This window comes from Triticum aestivum, chromosome 4B, assembly GCF_018294505.1.
Source record: "Triticum aestivum cultivar Chinese Spring chromosome 4B, IWGSC CS RefSeq v2.1, whole genome shotgun sequence".
In the NCBI taxonomy this organism is placed as follows: domain Eukaryota; kingdom Viridiplantae; phylum Streptophyta; class Magnoliopsida; order Poales; family Poaceae; genus Triticum; species Triticum aestivum.
Genome location: NC_057804.1, coordinates 624961479 through 624979012, shown reverse-complemented (window position 1 = coordinate 624979012; position 17534 = coordinate 624961479). Strand labels below are relative to the sequence as shown.

Here is a 17534-nt window from a genome sequence, read left to right as displayed (position 1 = left end):
CCATCATAGGGTCTTGGGCCCACTTCTACCTCGTTGTACCATCAAATTCAGCTTTCATCTTTTGGTATGGGTGATTTTTCCGTAAGAACCTACGATGACACAAATACACAGTTTTGCACGAGTTGGGAAGTCTTCTGCTAGCTCTCCTATCCATGCATGTGACACACCCTACATCTCCCTTTGTTTTCTGCCCCGATGTGTTGCCTAATGCCGGCATATGTTGAATGGTGTGCACCAGCATCGCATGTAGATCGAAAATCTCCTTTTTGTAAGCATCATAACATTTTATAGCAGGTGCATCTATCCACACTATCAGTAGTTCTTCTACCAGTAACTGAAAGTAAATGTTGATGTCATTTACAGGTTGCTTCGGGCCTTGGATAATCATTGACATCATAATATATTTTTTCTTCATACACAACCAAGGAGCTAGGTTATATATGCACAGAAGCACCGGCCATGTGCTGTGATTGTTGCTCATATTGCCAAAAGGATTCATCCCTTCAGTACACTCCCCGAGCCTTATACTTCTACGATCCTTGGCGAAGTCTTCAAACTTGTTGTCGATTAATTCCCACTGAGCCCCATATTTCGGGTGCCTCATATACTTATCTGCAATTCGCTCATCATGATTCCACCACAACCTCTTTGCATCTCTAGGGTTTGCGAACAATTGCCTCAACCTTGGAATTAAAGGCAAGTACCAAACAACCTTGCACGGGATTCCTGTCTTGATCTCGTCGTCCAATTTGTACTTGTCCTTTGCTCTCCTGCGCTTGTATCGTGCATGCTTGCATTGGGGACATGCACGCAAATCTTTGTACTCACCATGGTACAATATACAATCATTCACACAAGCATGTATCTTCTGTACTTCAAGTTCCAATGGGCAAACAATTTTCTTCGCTTCATTCGTGCTTCTGGGGAGCACATTATCTTCTAGAAGAATTTCTTTAAAAGACCTAACATCTTTGTGAAGCCCTTGTTTGATAGACCGTTTGCTGCTTTAAATCTGATAAGCGCCAGGGTGGCACTCAACCTGGAATATTTCTCTTTGCAACCTGGATACAATTCTTTCTGGGAGTCTGCATCAATGGTTGGCAGATCCTTGTACCTAATCATATCCTTTTCTGGGCCCTCAAAATTTGCAATCATAGCAGCAAAATCTGGCATATCAAGATCGTCGTCATCTGCGTGGACGTCTTGGTTTTCCAATGGGCGTTTCGGCTTTCCGGTGTTCCATTGGTAGCTTGACGCCTCTGCCCCGATGTTAGATTCAACATCCATGTGACACTGGTCGGGGTTTGGCATCTCGCAGCCCTGGGTATCTTCATCCATGACCTCGTCTTCACCGTTTTTGGTCCAACGTGTATATCCATTAATGAATCCTCGAGAGACTAAGTGCCACTGGACATCTGCAACTACACGTGACTCTGTATTGGCACAATCAGCAAACACAGGATGTAATCTGCATCACCAATTCTCCTCTTTGTACTTTTAGCCAAATTCATTAACTCTGTCACGCCACTGATAAAATCTGCGGTTTTTCGATCCTTCATCCATTCAGATCGTTCCATCTGCACCACACGAATTTTAATTAAAAACAAAACAACAACATTAATACACGAATTAACTGCTGCCCAATGATGCGTGCATAAATCACAAGGCTTTATTTTCATAATTACTGAGGGCGCTCCATATTGTTATCCAGATGTGCAATGACAAAAATTAATGGCCAGTCAATTTACACGCAGAGTACTAGTACAACACTACCCTTAGGAATTGGATACCTTAATTAAGCCACTCGTGAAAAGAATACCTTTATTAAGTAGCTGTGCGGCGACCTCCACCCAGCAGACAGAGGAGCAAAGCTTAGTGCGGCTGCGGCCTGAAGTTCGACCTCCACTATCCCGCCATCGACCACGATGGATGTGCTTAAATCATGCCGCCACCCTCGATGGTTGAGATCCTCCTATCTCCCGTCCCAGACCAAGGATTGACCTCCTATGATGTCGCCACCGCCCACCGACCGAGGATTGACCTCTTCTCTGGTAGCCCTTGCCTAGGCCGCCGCCGCCATCTCTAGATGCATACCGGCTATTTTTTCTTTGACGGATATCCGCAGAGTGGCTGTTTACACGGTATCACTGTAACTCAATTATATGTATAGGGTAGTACATCATATACGGTTATGTAACGGCAACCGTGTCTCACCTAAGTTGTTTTCTCACACGGTTTGATGCGCAAATTGTGTGTGACGTTGTAATACCTGACACAAACGACGTGTACAAACAGTGTGCCGTATACGCCAACATATAGTGCCATAAGTAGCTCCCGACCGTTTGATTATCCCTACAGTTTCCCCATTCCCCCCAAATCCCTACATAGCCTCCAAATTCCCTCGCGTGGAGCTGACATTGGGGGAATGCGGCCGAGTGGTGCTGATGGTTTCGGTGCGGCTGCTCCTGCTCGTACCGCCGCCACGACGGCGGTCACCACCGAACACTTGCCCAAGGTCATCAGAAGGCAGGTGTACTACGGATCTGAATCATCCTGTCAGGTTCCAATCTATCCCGATCTTTTTTAGCATGTCCAAAGTATCTCCTTGTTGAATCCATCCTGAATTGAACCCCCCCCCCCAGGAAAGCGATCTGCCACCGGATCCAGAGCATGACTCCAGACTCCCGTAACACGAGTTGGACTCCGAGTTTTGCGCCATCGAGAAGTACCAAAAGCTGAGTTGTGTGCACGGGCACACTCCCGCTCGACGTGTATGCACGGAGGGATTCGATATTGGCAGGCGGTTTCTCAGTTGCCCCTTAGAGTTTAGTGCTAAGTTCATCATTTTACTTGAGTTTATGCCACCGCTCATCCTGAATACTATTTAACATTGGCAGGGATATGAGGCTTGTGCCTTTGTTAACTGGTTGTATGAAGAATGGCATGGCAGAGCTCGGAGTGTTATCACCAGGCTCGCAGAAGATAACATTAAGCTGAAGAAGAAACTGGCTGATCTGGAATGTACAATTAGTACGATGAAGCAAGAAAGAATCAATCACATACAACAGATGAAGCAAGAGACAAGAAGGAACTAGCATGTGTAGTTGTGGTTGCCGCATTAGCCATGTTCTATGCGCTATTTGCAATGATGATTAGGGGTTTTGTTGACAGCATTGCTAAAGCACATGTAGATGTGCTCTAAGTAATGCATATTTAGGTCCTATGCCATTAATGTTACGCGAAGATTCGTGCAGATATTTTTCTTTTCCTTTCTAATTTGATTATTACTGACTTTATCAATAAGAAGAGCTCAATGTATTGCTTGCCAATTGTCCTACTCCGTTCATACCGTTACCAGTGCATAATCCCAAAATTCGTTCCTTGTTTTTGTCCTGAAAAAGGAAACTAGCCAAATAGCCAATAGGAGTCCTGCACAACCCCGGGAATTTGGAGCAACTGGGTACAAATAATTGCGGTTAGATAATACGTCAACCCCTGCTTCAATTGGCAGTTCCTCTTCTCTGCATACCTCGCTTAAGTGTCCACCATCTTTATCGTCCCCGGTAGGCCGCGCTACACACTGCCACACACTCTGCAGCCATGTCGAGCAACAGCGAGGACGACAGTTCGGCCAGCAATCTGGCGCCCAATGGTAGGTCAACATCAAAATCATCCCGCTCGTCTTCCATGAGTCCGGCGTCGAGCCCAGACCTCGATTATATCTGGTTCATGGAAGGGACGCCACCTCCGGAGTCGTCAGACGACAACCAAACAGACGAGGAGCCATCAAAGGACGAAGAAGAGGACGACGATGGTGAGAAGGAGGAATGGTTGAAAGCGGAGGAGGAGGACGACGACAGCAACGACGATGACGACGACGGTGACGGTGAAAAGCCAACGGTTAGCGGCAAGAAGCATCCTCGCCAAGATGATGTCTCGGGGCCATCCAACAACAATAACAAGAAGAAGAAGGACTAAATTAAGCAGACTATATATATCTCTGTTTATCCTGTCAATCTCATCGCAGACGGTTAGTAATATGTATTCGACAGAGATCTTCTACATTATCGCCAATAGGTTGGTTTGTTGAACTGTGTGCCCTGACGAACACACATTCACAAAAAAAGACCGTATGGGTTGTCTATAATGATCGCACACAATTCTGATTACCGGCTTGTTTGCCGGGTATCACACACATCTTGGTACGCTGAATCGTTTGTGTTCACCTCAATCATCACAAACGGTTCATCGGAGCGAACTGTATGCCATATATTGCACACAGCTTGATTTGGCTACCCGTTTCTGTTGTTCTGTCTCATCGCAAACAATTCATCTAGACCAACCGTATCCTCCTCATCGCACACGCAACTAAAATATGAACTGTGTTTGATGAATCCGTCATCGCAAACATTTTGCATATTTATGACGGTTTTCTTACATCACTGTTTGCGATTATTGTATCGTACACAGTTTCTCGAAGGGTCTCTGATCATAGTGTCGCGTTAGCAGCATCCTGCGATAGTGGGCGGCAGCGGCGGGGGCACGGGGAGGAAACCTAGGTCGCTTCGCGAGACCTGTTGTTCACCAAGGCTTCGTTGGCCTTTCAAAAGTCAACATTACGGTTCAGTGACATGTACATGCTTAAAGAAAGCTCTTAACATTACGGTCAAGCAATGTTTTGATGTAATATCTAGGTTCTTGTCTGCATCTTTGTAGTCAGATTGCAATTCGACCGTTTCGTAATAAAGGTCGGTTGAAAAATAAAAATAACCTGTTTTAAAGTTGAGGGTTCATTCATAAACCAATGTGTAAGTTCAAAGTTGAAAAATGGTCTTTTCTCTTTTAAACCCATCTAAACTTAAACCCTCCATTTACTTGGAAGTTACTTTTCTGCTGATTTTCTTTTGTTAGCTTGCATGTGCACAAGTTGCTCAAGAACAAACTAGTTTAAGCTAAAACGTGCCAAAGCCTAACATCTGAAATAGAATTTTCGTTACCCCCTCTAGTCCATTGCTCTTTCAGTATGGGTCTAGGGGAATTTGGCCAGGAGGCTTTGGGAGGACTAGAACATTGTTTTGGTAGCACCATGTTTCCTGAAGTGTAAGAGCATATCCAACAGATGACAAAAAAATTGCTGCCCCAAAATTGGTTTCAGGTGAGGAGAGAGGAGGGTTTTGTGCAACTGAAAAGATTTTATTTTTCCAAACCCTGTTGCCCCAAAAAAATTGAAACATGAACTAAACACATAAATACATTGCACATTTTGAACTCTGGTACGAAATTTTGCACATTAAACATGAAACAACAAACTAAAACACTACTACTCTCACAAATCCCTGCCACCACGTTGCGATAGACCTAGCTCCACGGTGTAGTGTCACGCTAGCAGTAGTTGTCGACGTCCTCGTTCGAGGAGATGTCCATCACCCCTCTGCTGGAGGGGCTAGCCTCGTGTCATTGGTCGTAGATCTACTCCACGGCTTCACCTTCTACTCCTCCTCTTCCGTCTCCTTGTTGAAGAGCTCCATCTCGAGCTGGTCCAACAGCTCATCGACCTCGGCGTCCCTCTTGTGATCCTCCTCCTCCCCACCCCTCCTCTTGCAATTACGTTGAGGAAATTGTTAACTCGTAGATGCTTGATTGGCTGGCGAGTAGGGGGTTAATAGGCTAACTGGCCAATTAATCAATTAATCGGTTGATTTCTTAGATCGGGTACTCAGTAACCCAACTAGTTAATCGGACAAATTTTTGAACGGGTTATTGTTAGCCTTAGTGTTGCGCCTTCTCCTCTTCACGGGAGACGATCTGAACTTCATGGGCAAGGAAATCCGTGTCATCAGAGTTCTCTAGGAAATTGTGCACTGTCCGGTCCTGGAAGTACTAGAATGTCATTGTGTCATACACACGCGCCGCCAGCCCTGTGGTGTGGAAGGTGCCAAGCCAGTCCCTAGTTAATCGGACGAATTTTTGAACAGGTTATTGTTAGCCTCAGTGTTGCGCATTCTCCTCTTCACGGGGGACGATCTAAACTTCATGGGCGAGGAAATCCGTGTGATCGCAATTCTCTAGGAAATTGTACACTGTCCGATCCTGGAAGTAGCAGAATGTCATTGCGTCGTACACACGCGCCGCCAGCTCTGTGGTGTGGAAGGTGCCAAGCCAGTCCCCCTCCCCCCCATCCCCACCCCCCGTTAATTAACCGGGTTGTGGTCTCCGACACGTAGTGGCCTGAAGTCCGGAGCCTCACACTGGGGCTTGGGGCCCGGCGTCCTGGAGGCAACGGTGGGTAGCCACCCCGATCGTGGCAGGTGAAAGATGGGTCTAAAGCAAATCAATACTATTATAAGTAATATTGCCCCTTCTCCTTCAAAATGAGATTTTAGTAAATAACCAAATATAAAACTGGTACTCCTTCCGATCCATATTAACTGATGTTGCTTTAGTGCAAATTTGGGTACAAAGTTGTACTAAAGCAGCGCCAATTAATATCGATCGGAGTGAGTATCAAGGGTCAAATTGGTAGTGATTTTTTTTCTTACATCTCCCCCTAGGGGCTCCTTTTTTATATATATGTCTTGCTTTTGTAAAATAAGGAAGAAATGCATCTCCATCGGCGGTGGCAGAGGAGCTTGGCAGCCGGCTGGTGGCAAAGGAGCTCAGCGATGAAGAACCTCGGAGGAGACCGCAATCAACAAATCAAACCGGGGTGTCTGGATTCAACTAATGGGCGGCCGGAACCAACAGATCTGGCGGCAGGGAGGACAAAGGTGGCCAGATTCGAGCGACAACGGTGACAGCTGTTGTGGGGGCAAGGCGGGGCTATAACTCGAGGGCGGGCGGATTCGCCGGCGGGAACGACCTGTAGGGTGGCGGTGTGGCTCGAGACGGCCGGAATCGGGAGCAGTGGTTGTGGGGTGAAGGTTCACTGCGCGGCCTTGGATGAGTCTGGGGCAGTTGGGTCGCAGTCGAAACAGTTTTGCGGTAGCAACCAGAGGTGATGTATATTTACATCACTTGTAGCAAAATTTTGTGCATGATGTATATTTTTTAGCATCATATATTTATAAGGCATCTGCTGGAGTTGTTTTTCTTTTCTTTCCAAAGTGATTCAAGTAGCAGTTTTTTTTTAACACGTCGACTATTTTTGGTCATCTCTTGGAGATGTTGTAATAGAATACGCTAAGGGCCAAGTGTGCACATCCACTGCTTTGCTTGAAGGAGCCACAGGGCCATCTCTAATGTTGGACGCTTGAGAGGGGCTAAAATTGATTTCCCATTGAAATTCTGCCCGATTAGCAGTTGGGCCATGAAATCCCAGCATCAGCAGCGGCATCAGAGCAAAGGCATGCACCGGGCACTTCAGCCTTTTCTTTGCCGCAGCAAGCGCCCTAGCCATTTAATTGACATATGCATTTACCGTTTAGCGTTGGGGGTTAGGGCACTTAGATCTTTTTCAATTGTATGATATTTATTTTTTCTTCTATAAGCATCTTCCCAGGAGTTCAATGTTGGACATTCCCTTAGCCACGACAAAAGCATAAACTGAAGAGCCCTTTTTTTGCTCGGATCCTTCAGATACCTAGAGATCATGGGTGATGATGATAATGAGTAGCATGGAAAAGAAAGTTTCAGATGCCACTTAAATTAAATAATAATAATAATATCTTAGTGTTCAAGATGAATATGTGGTTATCTAGCAGACCGAAGGATCATCACCTTGCCTGTGCTTGGGCGCCCTTTTTTCTCATCTTCTCTTAACCTTGGTACTTGTACGGTTTTCGGCCTAGTTTCTCTGATAAACAGGTCTATTTGTTAAGGTTTTTGATCCAGTTATAAAGTGGATCAATCTCTTGGCATTATAACCATTTAAGTGGTAATATATTCAGGTGGGAAAACTCCCAACTACATGGATGAGCACCAATGAAGCCGGAGATGAGAAGGTATCTGGCACCATAAATGTTAGAATTATTAGCTGCTTGGCTCCTTCGACAGACTCCAGAATCGAGTGCATATCATGTGATCCTATTCCTCACATGCCCCCATATCTCAGAAAGTCAATTTAAATGTTTCAAGACAATCAATTATTTATGAATATCCATGAGACATGCGTCTAAAATTTCTAAAAAAGTGCAAATCCAAATTCAAAATACATGTGGAGAGCCGACAAAAGACACCGTCACGGCCTTGCCAACCACGGGCTCTGCGCCCTCTGAAGAATGGCACCAGAGACACCAGACAACATCGCACAGGGCTGCAGTTACTCCGTGGCCATTTGGGCCTCCTTTGGTTTGTAGGAATTTTATAGGAATTCTATAGGATAGAATTTGCAAAGGAAAAATTCCTTTAAAGCCCTTTGGTTCGTAGGAATGGATTTCTATTCCTATGTAGGATAGGAATCAATCCTTCACATTTTGGAGGAAAAAAACATTAGCCTAGACTTAATGGAAAAATTCCTATCCTATGCACCAACTGACATCTCTTCCTCTATAGGAATTGAGATGCATGTCATCTCACTTCCTATGATTTTCCTATTCCTATAAAATTTCTATCCTATGAACCAAAGGAGGCCTTGGACTTTGACACCGGGCAAATGTGGTCTCAGGCAACAGACGCCTGAGGACCCGGTGTTGGCTGAGTGGTGGCCTGATGTGCGCCTTCTCTCGTTCTCCTTGTCACCTAAATGCACCAGCTCTCCTCGTTCCAGGCCACATCGTGTACGGTCCAACTGCTCTGCCCTAAGATCATGGTCGAGAGCTGGTGCATTTAGGTTGCGAGAGGTCCTGAGGTACTACCTCTTTAGTGATCTAAAATGTTTTATATTTGTTTACAGAGGGAGTGCAGATTAACACTCTTTGTGGGCGTTGTACTGGCCATGGACATAGGATCGCCCAATCGCTGACCCTGGCTGTTGTGCGGTTCGCCTTCGGCACCCACTCTCTTGTGCATTTCATTTTCCTTCTAATACATCGACACGCAAATCTTTTGCGCATTCGCAAAATAAATAAATAACACGTGGAGAAACAAAAAGGGAAATTCATGCCAATCTGTTTTTTTTCTCCATATGTATTTCGAATTGGGTTTTTTTCAGAGACTGTGGAGTGTGGACACATGTCTTGTGAACATTCACAAAAAGTTTAAGAAGTTTTTGAAATATTCAAAATTAATTTTGATAGTTGGGAGCGTTTAAGGGTGGAAGCACTATGTTGAATGCCATTATTGTTGCTTGCCTTTATCTTCTTGATTGACAGCTGGTCATCAGAGTGCCTGTCATCCTTGTGAACTCCTCTCAATGATAACCATAATGCATGATTGAAAGCACCAGGCCAAAATTTCTCCATGCTGTGAACAGTAGTAGCCGGTGGCAACTAGCTGCTTGCGCTTTTCTAGGCACAGACAACAATGCTGATTGGGTGCCTCGTGGAGCCCGAGTTGTTTGTTTTGAACATGTGGTCCAACTCAATGATAGAGGTCTATAATGCTTGTGTTCATTGCCACGGCTCTCCACGGCTATAAAAATCTGAAGTACTCCTACCTTGGTACACACAGGCAGAATATGGAGACCAAGCAGAGCACAGAAGGGAAATGGTCGCACGGGAAGACCATGCCGGTGAAGAACGTCCAGGCGCTGGCCGCGGACGCGGCGGAGCTGACGGAGGAGGCCATCAAGCGGTACATCAGGCCGGCGAGGGCCGACGATGTCGTCGTTGCTGCTCACGGCGATAATAGCAGCCAGAGCATTCCTGTGATCGACCTTGGTAGGCTCCTTGATCCCCGGAGCTATCAGCTGGAGGCGGCCAGGCTCAGGTCCGCATGTGAGGAGTGGGGCTTCTTCCAGGTATGATTTAGTTCCAAGTCAAAAGATCCCATGTTTGAACATTTTTCCAGGTATTTGCTTTCGTAGACTGCGATGTATAAAATCATAACAACTCTTAAATCAGCACTGCAGAATATGTACATAAGGTTACAAATTGATTTTTGTTCAACCAGATGAACCAAAATCTCGGCAGTTGTGATTTTGAAAACTCAATTAATTTGGTTGAACTGAATAAGGTTCAGAGGGTGCCCATTTGCATCGCCGTGTGCACACGTTTTGTTGGTCAAATTAAAGACATAAAGACCTGTGTCCGCTCTATAATTTTGAGAATATATTTTTTGTCAGGGAGGGCTCGGATCGGATCGATAGTACTAGCTGCAAACAGAAACACATGGAGGCTAAGTGCTAGGTGTTAGCCTGTTACATCTCCTCTTGGATCTGTGTATTATTAAACGTCAGAAAATATTTTTTATTGCAGAGGGGGTTTGATATATATGGACATGGACATGCAACAGAATCAAATGGCCAATAAAGCAAGAGATACTCTCAGCTATATACTGCACGGAGTGCGAGCGGCGACCAAAAAGAACTTAAAAGATAGAAGTGCACAAATACTTAATTTCCAGAATGAATTTAATAAAAATAGCCAATCATTTTAGATATTTTCGCAAAAAAAACATTTTAGATCTACAGTTCAAACTAAAACTTATATATATATATAATGATGGAGCATAAATATCACATATAGCATGCCTGCAACATATTGTACGGAGAACGAATGTTGTCGCGGCTAAAACCGTAATGGTTGTAACCACCAAACAGATGTTTAGTACTCCCTCCGTCCGGAAATACTTGTCGGACGGAGGGAGTATGCAATAAGTTAGAACCACTAAATGCCAAGTCAATGCAATAAAAATAAGTGCACTGACAGGAAAAACAAGCTATTATAGGAGAAAATGAAACATAGTCATTTGGCAAAAAGAACTAGAAGGAACAAATCATATCAAGTAATAATTCCTTACCATCAGCAAATATATGTCAATAACTATGTTGTTGCCTTACATGAGCAAATAAATAGGTCTCTAGAGTAAAGAAAATTTTGCCGCGGAAATGCGCAGGTCACTCTGCTAATTAAAAAAAAAAGTTAAGCTATCCTATATTTCTATTCCAAGTTTATCACCTTTTATATATCATTTCAGAAAGAAATACTGCAGTTTATCTCCAAGGAGCCATTACATATAATACATACAATTTACAGGTGAAAAACCATGAAATTCCTGACACAGTTCTTGAAAACATGAGGAACGACCTCGAGCACTTCTTCAGGCTTCCCCTCGATGAGAAGAACAGATTTGGCCAGTTGCCTGGAGACCTCCAAGGCTATGGCCAAGCATTTGTTGAGTCCGAACATCAAACGCTCGACTGGTGTGACAGGCTTTACCTAGTGACCCAGCCACCTCACGATCGTGAAATGAGACCATGGCCTACAACTCCTGTCAGCTTCAGGTAATTATCTTGGTCAATTGCCGTCGAGATTCAAGCATGCATTTTCAGTATTTACACTACATATACACATTTTAAGTCCTATACCATGACTAGCTAAATTTTGAAACAACAAGAAGCGTTGTCTCTGATATGATTTTTTTTCAATGCAACAGGGAATCCATTGAGTCGTACTCCTCTGAGCTGATGAGGGTGACTGGCTCGCTCATGGCAATCATCGCTAGAAACCTAGGCGTTGATCTCCCCAGTGATACATACGTGAGTCAGGCATTGAGGATGACCTACTACCCTGCATGCCCCGTGGCTCATGATAAGGTTTTGGGGATTTCACCACATTCCGACATTTCTATGCTAACGCTGGTATGGGAGTTGAATATGGTGGGAGGGCTCCAGATCAAGAGACAAGATGCATGGGTGCCGGTAAAACCCCACCCCAAGGCATTGGTGGTGAATGTTGGTGACTTTCTTGAGGTATATCGATCTATGCACCCGTTGATATATTAATTTGTTATCCTTTTCTTATTAAGACATCTCCAACATTGTATTAGTATTTTGCAAGACCATGGAAAGTAAAATGCCATATACTCACTCTAATGAAGAAGTCCCCAACTATTAACATGAGCACTCTTTATTTGTAGATAATGACAAACGGAAAGTACCAAAGCATTGAGCACAGGGTCACCGTTAATCCTCACAAGGAGAGGATGTCCATTTCTGCTTTTCACCTCCCAAAGTTTGATATGAGCGTGGGCCCATTATCTGAAATAGTTGGGGCCGAGCTCAAGAAATACAAGACCCTGAGGGTGGACGAGGTTGCTAAGGTTGTTTTCTCGAGCAAACTTGACGGCAAGAAAACCAAGGACTATGCCATGCTTAGAGTCTGAGTCTACAAGAGCAGAAACTTGGAGCAGAAATTTCGACAGCCGTATATAGGCCTGAAACATTTGCGCTGCTCCATTTTGGTCATGGTTAATTGGCCGATGTATATGAATGTGAACTAATAAATGTATCCAGATGTGAGATAATAAATCAGAATGTGTGCTCCTCAAAATTTACAAAGTTTTTTCTAATTAAGCTGAAAATGTACTTAACCATAGCATTTACTGCTAGTTACTCCCTCCGTTCCAAAATAGATGACTCAACTTTATACTAAAGTTAGTACAGAGTTGAGTCATCTATTTTGGAACGGAGGGAGTAACTAGCAGTAAATTCAGAACGATAAGAAGCAACTAAATCTAGGCAGAATTTTGCATACCAATCTTATATGCAGCGAAGTTGCTCGTGGCAGCCGAAAGGTGTCATCAAATATTCCAAGTTGCACATGCACCTAGAACAATGCGACAACATGATGAGTATCTAATCTAGTACCTTAAAGCCCTAACCTCGTTGATGGGATTGAAGCAAACGAATATATAAGCCATTTGTCCTCTTCTCGTGCCCTCTTCAGGTTTGTACTTTCTTCCAGACAGCTGTCTTGTATTTGCACTTTGATTTGGAGCCGCTTTCCTGGGATTTGCTTGTGTAATCTTTATCTTTATATATATATATATATATATATATATATATATATATATATATATATAAAGCGGCTATCGCTTCTGGTCGTCCGTCATTGAAATTACCCTTCAAGGTGGTAAAAATTACCCACCAATGCCACCCGTAAGTGGAAAACGATTTAAGTTTTCGGACTAAAAATCGCCACCTCATTCGCTGATTTATAGGGGCGCGACGAGTAGAAGTGGCAGAACAACAAGCAGCAGGATGGTTGGCCGATCGTTCCTCCACCGAGGAGGGCAGGGTTCGATCCCCAGCTTGCACAAATTTAATCTTTGTTTTCTCATCCATGTATGCGTTCATGGGCCGGCCCATGGCTTTACTCCCCTGTTTCTTCTCATTTTACTTATTTGTCTTTTCTGTTTTCTTTCTTTTTTAAATTAATTCGGGTTTTAATATTCTAAAAGCTGCGAGTTTTAAAAAAAATGTTTGAAAAATCATAAAATATATGAGAATTTAGAAAATCATAAAATTTTTGCAGATTCAAAAAATGTTGGTGGTTTTGCAAAACTGTTCGCAAAGTTGTACAAAAATCACAATTTGGAAAACTGGTTGGGAAATAAAATCATGTTCATGATTTTGAAAAAATGATCATGTATTCAAAACATATTCGGGAATCCGAAAAACAATTCCATGGCATTTTAGAAAATGTTCACAAAAATAAAAATAAAACATTTGATTTTTAAAAATTTGTTCCCCAATCTAAAAATATCATCAATTCAAAAAATGGTTGTTGAGTCAAAAAATGTTAATGAGTTTGAAACCGGTTCATACATCTAAATTTTTTTGTAATCAAAACTAATGTTCATGATGTTTTTTGAGAAAATAAAAAATTTCAAAAAAAATGTTTGTCGATTTGGAAAATTGTTCATTGATTCAAAAGTATTTTATGTCTAGAATTCGATTAGTTTTTGGAAAGTCTTTATATATCTTGGTGTTGAGAGTAGTTCGTGGTATGAGATTTATTTTTAAAGTTTTAAACGTTCCCTTGTGCAACATAATGACAAGTGTGGCATGCACTGGCAAACTCATAGCTTTGGGATTTACCGCGTCGAATGCATTGTGATCACGTGCACATCGCGACCATCATCGGCTAGGATGAGGACATAAAATGACAACATGGTGAGCCACTGTGTTAAAATAGAGTACACTCATATATCAGGATATTATGTCATACTCCCTCTGTTCCGAATTACTCGCCACAGAAATAGATGTATCTAAAACTAAAAAATTTCTAAATACATCCATTTCTATGACAAGTAATTCCGAACGGAGGGAGTACTTATTTTGTTAGCCATAATTTTTTGTCTCCCGTTGCAACGCACGGGCATATTTGCTAGTTAACATAAAGCTTGCAGGCTCAGCACAAAGGATGCAGCGCTATAATCACATGGGTCTCCTAAACAATCGACAAAATGATAGTATGGTATTGGTATATGCATACTAGTGGAGTTCATAACCACTGTACTTTCCCTCCAACACCAAGCTTATCCGGAAAATGTACACTAGAGTGTACTCATCCTTCACGAAGTGTCGCATTCGACACCCCAACAACTTGCAACCGTCGCACTTGCGAGTGAAACAGACCTCGTCCGGCAACAATGCGTGCGTGCACACTAGTTTTCTATATATCCCAATGCCACTTTCATCGGACCTACTGAACCTTCAGACAGGTTGAGTTGAGGAGGTGCGCGACAGAACGAGTTTCTTTTTGAACTGGATTCAGATCACGGATCTCTCGGGTGTATTAAAGATAGGACGCAGGAGATCTTCAGAGATGGGAGTTGCGATGTCAGGCACTCAGGCCAAGCACCGGAGAGAAAAGGTGTTGAGAAAGAAATTCTGAAGCTCGCACGGAGTGCGGACTGTGAAACCAAACCTGCAAGTACATACTGTTTGCGTTATATGTGCATGCCTCTGTAAGCAAGACAGGGAGGAAGTCAAGAAAGAAGAGAACACAAGAAACGCAGAGGACAGAGGTTTCAGGTATGTGTTCGCCAGAAATTCTACCTTTCTAGATTGGTTTTCCTCTGAGCTTGTATGTGTCTTAATCATCAAGCTTTTCTTGTGTACGCAGTGATATGATGGAGCAACCAAACCAATGGCTTACGCAGACGGTAAGCATATTAATCTGGTCGTCAATCGTAATCACTTGTAACATCTACAAGTTCAGATGCGGCGAGTTAAATTTTCTTTTTGCGGATAAGATGCTGCGAGTTAAAGCTAGCTATGCATAATTTTGTGACATCTTATTGCAATGGCCCATGCCAGGAACAGGAGGAGCTAGCTTACATGTACCAGGAAGAAGGGGGTCCAGTACCTGTACCCGGTAGGGGGCAGCAGTTTGCAGAGCCACCGCTACCTGGCCGTGAAGCGCAGTGCTACACGCCGCCGATGGCAATCCCGACGTTCAATCCATCTCGCAGCTCCAATTTCCCGAGCTTTGGGGGCTCGTCGTCATTGCCGAGCTTACCATTCGGATCGGCAATGGTGAAGAACGAGCTGGGGCAACCGTCTCCGCCGCCATCATCCAACTTCCTCTCCGTCGGAGCTGGCCAGGCTAGCACCCTGAGCTTCTCCGGCTGGCAGAGCAATGGAGTCCAAGGGATGATGCAGCAGCTGCAGGCGCCGGAGAGGTTGGGCAGGGCGCCGCAAGAGCACGTCATCGCCGAGCGCAAGCGGCGGGAGAAGCTGCAGCAGCAGTTCGTGTCCTTGGCCACCATCGTCCCCGGACTCAAAAAGGTGCGTGACAAGACAGCTTGGCTCCATTTATGTGATCACCAGACACCAGGTACCTGCAGGCTGCAGCTTAAATAGTTGGTCATTGCCATATTATTCAGACTGACAAGCTCTCTCTACTGGGGAGTACCATCGACTACGTGAAGCAGCTGGAGGAGAAGGTGCAGGCCCTAGAGCAAGGCTCACGGAGGTCGTCAGAGTCCATGGTGTTCGATAGCAAATGCAACATATCCCTCCCGACAACGATGCAGCAGGCCCCAGCGGGAGCGGCTCCAGGTCCGGGTACTCGAGCCCAGACATTGAGGCCAGCATCCGAGGGAACACGGCACTACTGAATATCTGCTGCAAGAAGAGGAGAGGGGTGCTGGTGATGATCCTGACCGAGCTCGAAAATCAGGGCCTGTCGATCATAAACACCAACATCATACCGTTTACGGGCTCCTGCCTCAACATCACCATCACGGCAAAGGCAAGGCCCCTCTGCCTTGCTCATATATACATTGTGCAAATGTAGTAACAACTTGCAAGAGAATAAACTGTGATTTGTTAGTATATAATTCTAATGAATATATGATCAGAAGATTGACATGCTCACTTTTCTCCAGATCGAAGAGGGAGTTCTGTCCGCAGTTGAGCTCGTGAAAAACTTGAAAATGGCCCTCAGAAGTTTCAGCTGGAAGTAGAATGGAAGAGATTTGTACAAATGTCAAATTATTAGGCCTTCCCCCCCCCCCCCCCCCCCTTCTATTTCAACAAAAACAGGAGCTCCGGTCTTCTAGGAAAACCATCTTTACTTTCTGAGTTTGTCAACCATTTATGTTTTCTTTTTCCGAGCAAATAGCAGAACCGCTGCCTTTTCATTAAGAGAAAAAAACAAAGAAGTTTACCATTTATGTGACTAACCAGATCTCTTCCTCTGATTCCGTGTCTAACGTATTTCGTAGACAAGAATGCTCCACATACAAGAACACCATATGAATGCTCTAATCGAAAAGAAAAGGTAGATGAATGTTCTGAAACTTCTTGTCTTGTGCATGTCCTGGAGTAGAAGTATGGGCCTTATTCAAGATTCTGCCTAAATCCACCTGAATACAGAGATAGCAAATTGCAAATTTTGGTGGAATGTGCCTGTTGGCTAACTGGCTCAAAAGCACATTGAAGTTGACCAGCTCAAGCAACTGAGATATCAAACCAAATGAATAGCTAAGATAATAACAGAGAGGAGGTTGTGCGATTTACCTGATTATCACGACATGACTGAAGCCCATCCATATCACTACTTGATATGAAGTTGCCCACACCATCGCGGTCCTTCTTGTACATGAAGAAGTGCTTATTCTGCCATGCTAAAAAAATGAGAAGGATTTTCAGTTTTTTACACAACTAACCAGAAATACTGCAGATTATTCAGTGGAACCCAAGAAACCAGCGATCAATGACAAAGGTGGTAAGCATGTTATTTGGGAGTTTGCAGAATCTGCAGGTGGACACCTCGACAAGTGGTCATAAACTCAGTAATGTCCGAGGCTCACACTGTTAGAGTTATAATATAAGTCATGTACCCCTTTGTATTTATTCCGTTGTATAAGGGGTTTCCTGCATATGTTCAATACCTGTACATGTATATATATCGGCCTATGGCCTCATGGTATAAGAGCTAGGTCAATTTTTTGCACGCTGCAACTCGTGCTATTGATCTGTCTCTCCTCCCCGATCGAAGCGGCTTCCATCTCCCGAGTCTCCCGATCGGATCGATCTCGTCCGGCTCGTCTTGCTCCCGCTTGAAGCTCCCGTCCTCAAACTCCCGATCGGATCGTAGATCCAGCCGGCCTCGCTCCCCAGCCGGCCCGATCGCTCGCTCCCCAGTTGGCCCGGTCGCTCGTTCCCCAGCCGGCCCGATCGCTCGCTCCCCAGCCGGCCTTGC

At 44.2% G+C, this 17534-nt stretch overlaps 2 protein-coding genes across 2 annotated transcripts; both read left to right on the top strand.

Moving 5' to 3' along the window:
* The first annotated feature begins 9527 nt into the window (after window positions 1-9527).
* On the top strand, window positions 9528-12368 carry LOC123093679 (2-oxoglutarate-dependent dioxygenase 11). The gene is made up of 4 exons (XM_044515691.1): window positions 9528-9835; window positions 11073-11320; window positions 11473-11788; window positions 11956-12368. The coding sequence occupies exons 1-4, from the start codon at window positions 9554-9556 to the stop codon at window positions 12199-12201; spliced, it is 1092 nt and encodes a 363-aa protein (XP_044371626.1). The 5' UTR covers window positions 9528-9553; the 3' UTR covers window positions 12202-12368.
* A 2319-nt stretch (window positions 12369-14687) lies between these two features.
* On the top strand, window positions 14688-16162 carry LOC123093678 (transcription factor NAI1-like). Its single transcript, XM_044515690.1, has 3 exons — window positions 14688-14857; window positions 14949-15613; window positions 15712-16162. The coding sequence occupies exons 2-3, from the start codon at window positions 15101-15103 to the stop codon at window positions 15943-15945; spliced, it is 747 nt and encodes a 248-aa protein (XP_044371625.1). The 5' UTR covers window positions 14688-14857; window positions 14949-15100; the 3' UTR covers window positions 15946-16162.
* Window positions 16163-17534: the final 1372 nt, after the last annotated feature.